We start from the raw sequence: 8,517 nt of genomic DNA on the forward strand, positions 1-8,517 counted from the left end.
GCAATTTTTGAATATCTCTTATGCATTTCCCTAATGACAAATCACTAAATATAAAACCAAACAAGACCTCACCACTTTCAGTTGCAACACACTCATCTGTGAATACTGTACATTTATTTTCCTTTTTTTCTTGCAACAAAATTGAGTCTTTATGAAACGCTTGCATCAACTGTGTGTTTTTACTTTGACTAATTTTTTCTTATGTTGTACTGCATAATTATTTCATGCTATTTGAAGGACTGTACCATGAATAACATGATGGATAATGTTTCTTATCCCATGATACTGACACTCATGGTGCCAAAAGAAACTAAATCATACAAGAATGTATATTTTATATGCTTTCTTGCCTTATATCTCCTGATACTGTCAATTAATATTAGTCTTGTTATGGTCATTATAATGGAGAAAGCGCTTCATGAACCAATGTACATGTTCTTGTGTTATGTGTGTATAAATGGGGTTTATGGAGCCTCCGGATTCTACCCAAAAATTTTGTCTGATTTAATATCTGACTCATATGTGACCTCCTTTCAGATGTGTGCTCTGCAAGCCTATGTTATCTACAGCTCTTTAATTTCTGAGATCACAATATTAACAGTGATGGCTTATGATAGATATGTAGCCATATGCAAACCTTTAGAGTATCATTCCAAATTAACTGAAAACACCTGTGTGAAACTAATTATGTTCTCATGGATTTTTACCAATGGCTTTTGTCTTACAGCAGCCCTGTTAGCAAACTTGAGACCTATCTGTAAATATCACATTGACAAATTATATTGTGACAACTGGTCAATTGTAAAACTGTCTTGTGTATCATCTTTTGTTAATAGCGTCTTTGGATATGGTATAACTGTTATATTTTTTAGCTTTATAGTTCTTATCATAATATCGTACTTTAAACTGATCTCTGCATGTAAAGCATCTTTAGAAAGCAGAAGGAAATTCTGGCAAACATGTCTGCCACACATATTATCGCTGTTGAATTTCACTTTTGCCATTCTTTTTGATAATATGTATAGCAGATATGGTGAAAATGACATTTCAGAGAGTTTGCGTAATTTTTTGGCTCTTGAACTGGTGATAGTCCCACCTGTGTTCAATCCTCTAATCTATGGGTTAAATATTAGAGCAGTGCGTAAAAAAGCCTTTACTCTGTGTTGCATCAAGAGTAAATGATTCACTTGCACAAAAAAAGATGTAAAACATATTTATTATTATTATTATTATTAATTTAATTTTTTTTGTATTATAAAACAATAGTCATGACAATTTGGTTTATATATATATATATATACGTGTGTGTGTGTGTGTGTGTGTGTGTGTGTGTGTATGTGTGTGTGTGTGTGTGTGTGTGTGTGTGTGTGTGTGTGTGTGTGTGTGACAAAATGTTGTTAAAGGTGTTTTAATAAGTATGTAACTGTAGATATATAAGTCCCCTGGATCATAATGATCTCATTTTTATATGTAAATGTCATTATTGTATGTTTTTACAATTTCTCCTTTCATCTATAATTAAAGTTTGTACAAACATACATTTAACCAGTGTCATTTATAACAGAATTTTTAAAAATGTAATCTTTATTGTTCGGGATGAGATCAGAGTGCTACCAAATCTTTAAAAGTAGTGGTGGAAAGAGTACTAAGAAATTTTAAGTAAAAGTATTGCTATTTAAGAAATAATTTACTTAGTACAAGTAAAATTACTGAAAAATAATATTACTCAAGTAAGAGTAAACAAGTTGTTTGCTGTAAAGCTACTCAAATTACTGTGTTACAAAGTACTTTAGTATTATTTTTCTATTTTTACCCAAAATGGGACAATGTAAGCATTATGGGTCAGAATTAACCCTAACTCTAACACCCTGTAATGTGTTTCACAAGTGAGGCAAGAAATCCCTTATGGACAAATGCATCAGATGTCACTACAGCTGAATAACATGCAGCTAGAAATGCTTTGACTGATGAATCGTGGAAGACAATAAACACTCAATTGCAATGCAATGTTAATTGACATAGCTTGTATAACAGTAAGGATTTTATAAATAAATATTTTATGTCTCACTGTGATAAGAAGCAACATGGAACCAAATAAGCTTACTGTTTCAAACACGACTGATGTTATATAGTGATTTTGGAGCAAATCATGATATTAGTCTCATAATTGACATGTTTGACGCTTATATGTTTAGCAAACATACCTATCCCTGTTGCCAGGAGCAACTGTTTTATAACTAATTTTGAAAAGTACATTCACGTATAATATTATGTGGTTGTTTTTAACAAGGGCAAAAGCAAAGAAGGGTAAGTGAAGGTTTAAAAGGAAAGAAAGGATTTTAAACAGTGTGAATAGAAATGTGCCAGTAAAAATAATTTGGGATATGGCTACGGTTGGGCATCGTTGAATTTTAATGATTCCAATTCTTGTCAATTCCTAATTTTGATTCCAATAAGGTAAATAAATAAAAAAATCTTACATATCATCTTATTAAAAAATATTTCATAGTTAACTGAATACTATGAAAATCAAAAGGCTAAAGAACATTTACACAGCGATGTGTGTGCAGCAGAGAAAACGTGAGTCTTCTTGACTTGAATGGTTTAAAATCACAGTGAAAGTTAATTTTTTTAATAATAACAAAGGTGAACTCCAGGCACATTTTTGGTAGGACAAAAAAAGAGCATTTAATTTAATATGTTAACAAATACCTGGGCTTGGGAATCCAAAATCTATTCCAGGAATCATCTAGTTGTTATAAAGTTTTAATTTTGATTTCTCTTATTGATTCATTTGTACGCTTTTTAATATGACTTTAAACCATTCAAGCACAAGAATACTCATGCTGTAATGGGGCTGATGAGTCGTGAGACATGCGGATCCATGTGCAAGGTTTTATTAGACAGAGACGTGGTCATAACAGGCATAGGTCAAACACTGGCAAACAGGTATATAGAGGGCAAGACACAAGAATAATCTTAGGGCAAGTGTGGGTCTTCGATTAGCTAACAATGTCCAGAGGGGTAGACAAGAGGTGTTAATCCAGTATCCAGAGGAAAGGGTCAAAACACGAGTTACAGGGCAAGGCAAGAAAAAGACTAAACCATGAAAACTAGAAACTAAGACAAGACTATGAAAACTAGAAACAGAGACAAGACTACGAAAACAAGGAACTGAAACAAGACTAAGAAAACTAGAAACTAACACCGAAAGACTTACGTATCGCAACTATCGCTAGGAGAGGGATATGTGCAGAACAATACTTAGACCAGATATAAAACAAACACGGAAGGCTTGGTAAGTAGCTAACACTAGGAGAGTGCTAAACAATACTAGGCAGTGTGTGAGAGGAAGTCCAATGCTTATAAAGCCTTTCTGATGATTGTGCTGTGTGTGTGTGACCGGATCATGACATAGCCACCCCCCACCCCAAAGAGCAACTTCCAGACGCTCTATAATGTAGTAGGATGGTGGAGTGGAGGCGGAAGAGGGGGAGGGATGGAGGGCCAAGTCCACATGGAAAAGGAGTTGCTGGGGACCGAGACAGAACCAGCAGAGCAGGAAGTGCAGGTGGAGTCGACGGAACAGGAGTCCACCAGGCCAGAGCCAATGGAACAGGAGTCCACCAGGCCGGAGCGGCAGAACTGGAGCCCACCAGGGCGGAGCAGGCAGAATTGGAGCCCACCAGAGCAGAGCAGGTGGAACTGGAGATCACCAGGGCAGATCAGGTGGAACTGGAGCCCACTAGGGCGGAGCTGATGAAACTGGTGTGCGCCAGGCTAGAGCAGACAGAACTGGAGCCTGCCAGGGTGGAGCAGTTGGAACTGGAGCCCACAAGGCTGGAGCAGAGGACCACCATAGCCGAGTAGACATGACAGGACAGAACAAGGGTTAATAAATGGTCTCCATAGCTGTGACAGGACAGAATGAGGATTCGCAGATGGCATTCATTGCCGTGACAGGACGGAAGTTCATCGACGGCCTCCATAGCCGTGACAGGACAGGACGAGAGTTCACAGGTTGATACCACTGACACCTCTGTAGGTTCTGCAGCGGATGTAGCCACCTCTGGAAGTTCATTAATAGTCTTTTTAGCAGGGCAGAAACACTGTTTATCAATGGTTCCTTTGACTGTAATATAATAGGATGAAATTGAGTTGCTGTGCGCCACCACCACGCAAGGAGCTGAAGTGAGCGCCGCCTTAGGGAGGTTCTGCAGCATGTGCCGCCACCTCTGGAGAAACTGCAGTGGATGCCATCGCCTCTGGGGACACAGTGGTGGTGTACACAGCCCAAACGCAACATAAAACAATCCCCATCATGGGAAGCACTTCAGACTGGGGAATCAGTTCCTGCACAGGAGGGGTTGAACGTGCTGGTTTAGGGATACCAGCAGCTCTTACTGACAGCAGCAGTGGATCCTCCATGCTGGATGCCAGTCTGGGATACTGAAGAGCTGACCTCCAGGCTCTGGTTGCAACATACAAGATGTGATGAGCCTCTGGAAGATCAGCTGTGAAATGATGAGCCTCTGGAAGTCCAGGTAAGAGTGACGAGACTCTGGAAGTTCAACTGAGACGTGATGAGACTCTGGAAGTTCAGCTGAGATGTAACAAGACTCAGGAAGATCAGCGGTGACTTGACTGGACTCAGGAAGGTCAGCAGTGACTTGACTTGACTCGTGAAGGTGAGCGGTGCCTTGACTTGATTCGTGAAGGTCAGCGGTGACTTCACTTAACTCGTGAAGATCAACGGTGACCTGACTTGACTCGTGAAGATCAGTGATGATGTAGCTTGACTCATGAATGGCAACAGTGACATGACTCTCTGCTTTGCCTGCTCCTCACTGGTGCTCTTCAGCTTCGCCCTGACTTCCTGCTCTGCCGGCCCCGCCTTGGCTCTTTGCTCCGCCTTGGCACCCTGCTACACTGGCTCTGCCTTCTTCCCTGGTCCATCCACTTCCACATGGACCTGTTCCTCCATCCCTCCCCCTGTTCTGCCTCCACTCGGGGGGGGCGTGCTATGTCATGATCGTTAGCTGGAGTGCCCATGAACTCCAGTAGAGGGCACTCCACACAGGACTATTGCATTTGGGGTCTGAACTCCATTTTCCATGATCCCATGCCTAGGGCTAATCACCGCCAGGTGTTCCTCATTACCACTCTCCTATATATACTATGTTTGGGCTCTTTTTTAGCCCAGTCTGACATTTCCGAGCATTTCCCTTGTCTTTGTTCCTTCTGTGTCTGATCTTGGATTGTTTATACCACCTGTGATTCTCTGCCACCTGCAGATTCCAGATTTTCAATTAATTGTACCTCGGCCAAATATTGTCCTATCCTAATGTATGGATAAATCTAAAAAAAAAAAAAAAAAAACAGGTCCAGGGTCACATATATTACTACTAAGGTGCCATGCTGGACGCCCTCCCACTTGGAGTATGAATGAAATATGCACTGCATATTCACATCATCTCGTTTTGGATATTAATAAATTGTCTTTTATTTATTTATTAATTTATTTCACCCACGTCATCATTTTATAGACAAAATTACAATAGTTATAGAAAGGTTAATGTGTGAAAAAAAAGGGGAAACACTTAGGCTCGTACATTTCAATCGTCTTATTTTACCAGTAATTAAATGTTTTTCCCTTGTGTGATATGTATGCTGGGGTCGGCTAATTGGGACAAGTTCAGACAATCTGTAATTTAACTTATGAACAACCTGGAATATCATACAGGCATTATGAAAAGTATTATATTCGGTAAATCTTAATAGACCAAGGCGATGAAACAATGGAAACAAAGGGGTATTTGGCTCAGACCACGTTAATACCCATATCATTTTTTTTCTGTAAAGACTGTATTTCTGTCTGGTCATACATAGACTATCTTGTTTCTTCACCCATGCGCACACACATCCAAAGCACGCACACAAAAAAAGTGATTTCAAATACATCTGATTGACAGATAAATCATGGTTGATCTATCAGCCAGATGCACATAAAAATGAATGCACTCTTATTTAAATTTCGTTGTTAATGCCGAGGTTATTTTAGCTTCGTACATTTTGCTTAACTGCCTTGTTAAAGAGGGCGATTTTTACCATTCATTTGAACCATGTGCATGTATTTTAGACACTTACATTGTCCTTGCTCCATCCATGCAATAACTGTGTCCTTCTATCAGCCGAGTTCCTATTTATTGATACTGCTGTGTAATATCAATGGTAAGACTCATTTCAGGAGCTGACAAAATTACGATTTTAAATCAGAGCATAGCTCATATTCACTTTTAAATATAACAATTTATTTATTATTAAGTAGAAAAAAAGGTAAAATGTACTCAAGTACTGTAACGAGCGTATTTGTAATTTGTATTTGTAAGTTACTTTCCACCTCTATTTAAAAGGATTGTTTCATCGAAATGCCTGTACACATAATGTAGATTTTATAAATGTAATAAATTATTTGATATCAGGGGATTTCAAACAGGTGCTGCCACTACTTTTTATAAGTCAGGAAGGAGTGATACAGTGTAAAGAATATTAGATTTACTGATGTTTATTTCAATCACTCAATATTCTCATTTGCTTCCATAATAGTGATATTTATTTTTTCCAAACAAGTTATGGAATAAAAAAAAAAAAAGGATTGTTCAGATTCAAGTCAAGTTCACCCTAAAAATAATTTCAAAGATTATTATATACAATACATATAAACCCTATAGTCTACATTTCATCATATATATATATTAAATATAGTAATATTAAATAGGAGACGGAAGCATTGTTTTATTGGGTAAAATTACAAAAATAAAATTGTGCACAAAAGTTTACAGCCTGTCTTGTGTTGAAAACGGCCTCCATAAGTATTGTTCGGAAATTTGACCTTTATTTAAACAAATCAAAGGTTTCTACAAAGTGTTGTCCATGAGCGTGTAATTAATCCCAAGAAATATCTCTTATGCATTTCCCTAATGACAAATCACTAAATATAAAACCAAACAAGACCTCACCACTTTCAGTTGCAACACACTCATTTGTGAATACTGTACATTCATTTTTATTCTTGCAACAAAATTGAGGCTCATATTTGAGGTTTTATGAAATGCCTGCATTAGCTGTGTGTTTTACTAATATTTGACTAATATTGTTTTTTATGTTCTACTGCATAATTATCACATGTGATTTGAAGGACTGTACTATGAATAACATGATGGATAATGTGTCTTATCCTGTGATACTGACACTTATGGTGCCAAAAGAAACTAAATCCTACAAGCATGTATATTTTATTTGCTTTCTAGCCTTATATCTTCTTATACTGTCAATTAATATTCGTCTTGTTATGGTCATTATAATGGAGAAAGCTCTTCATGAACCAATGTACATGTTCTTGTGTCATGTGTGTATAAATGGGGTTTATGGAGCCTCCGGATTCTACCCCAAATTTTTGTCTGATTTAATATTTGACTCATATGTGATCTCCTTTCATATGTGTGCTTTGCAAACCTATGTTATCTACAGTTCTTTACTTTCTGAGATCACGATATTAACACTAATGTCTTATGATAGATATGTAGCCATATGCAAACCTTTAGAGTATCATTCCAAATTAACTAAAATCACCTGTGTGAAACTAATTATGTTCTCATGGATTTTTACCAATGGCTTTTGTGTTACAGCAGCCCTGTTAACAAACTTGAGACCTATTTGTAAATATCACATTGACAAATTATATTGTGACAACTGGTCAATTGTAAAACTGTCTTGTGTATCATCTTTTGTTAATAACGTCTTTGGATATGCTACGACTGTTATTTTTTCTAGCTTTATAATTCTTATCATAGTGTCCTACTTTAAATTGATCTCTGCATGTAAAGCATCTTTAGAAAGCAGAAGGAAATTCTGGCAAACATGTCTGCCACACATATTATCACTGATAAATTTCACTTCTGCTTATTTGTTTGATATCATATATAGTCGATATGGTTCAAATGACATTCCAGAGAGTTTGCGTAATTTTTTGGCTCTTGAACTGGTGATAGTCCCACCTGTGTTCAATCCTCTAATCTATGGATTAAATATTAGAGCAGTGCGTAAAAGAGTTATCCTTTCTTGTGTTGCAGCAAGTGAAAATGTTTTGAAAAGGGTGAAAATTTAATTACATACTACAGTACAACTGATACTTGCAAAATATCTGAATTGTGACAAACTGAGAAAGAGTGTGATTTTAACTGGCATTTTCTGATCTGATGTATGTACAACCTGTAAAAAAAAAAAAAAGAACAAAAAAGAAAAATCTGTTGCAAATCTAATGTACACACAGCCTGAATGCTGTCAGTTGCATTTGATCTGATTGTTAAAATGGATGTTTGACTATGTTGGAACACTGGATATGTTAATGAGTAACATTTTATTAATCAAACCTATCAAAAAGCCTTTTAAAATAGGGAACAGTAGGCCTAACCTAACACTTCACTTAGGGAGTATTTCTTTTTTCCATATTAATTT

General features: G+C 37.1%; 2 protein-coding genes across 2 annotated transcripts; both read left to right on the forward strand.

Annotated features, from left to right (window-relative positions):
• Positions 1-258: 258 nt before the first annotated feature.
• Positions 259-1,182, forward strand: LOC132116571 (olfactory receptor 52D1-like). Its single transcript, XM_059525446.1, has one exon. It carries the CDS (start codon positions 259-261, stop codon positions 1,180-1,182), a length of 924 nt encoding a protein of 307 aa, XP_059381429.1.
• A 6,037-nt stretch (positions 1,183-7,219) lies between these two features.
• On the forward strand, positions 7,220-8,167 carry LOC132116572 (olfactory receptor 52D1-like). The gene has a single exon (XM_059525447.1). The coding sequence runs from the start codon at positions 7,220-7,222 to the stop codon at positions 8,165-8,167; it is 948 nt and encodes a 315-aa protein (XP_059381430.1).
• The last annotated feature ends 350 nt before the right edge of the window (positions 8,168-8,517 follow it).

Source organism: Carassius carassius, chromosome 36, assembly GCF_963082965.1.
Source record: "Carassius carassius chromosome 36, fCarCar2.1, whole genome shotgun sequence".
Taxonomy (NCBI): Eukaryota; Metazoa; Chordata; class Actinopteri; order Cypriniformes; family Cyprinidae; genus Carassius; species Carassius carassius.

Coding starts and splice junctions, on each gene's coding strand:
- LOC132116571 (XM_059525446.1), top strand. CDS start 259: ATGGATAATGTTTCTTATCCCATGATACTGACACTCATGGTGCCAAAA.
- LOC132116572 (XM_059525447.1), top strand. CDS start 7,220: ATGGATAATGTGTCTTATCCTGTGATACTGACACTTATGGTGCCAAAA.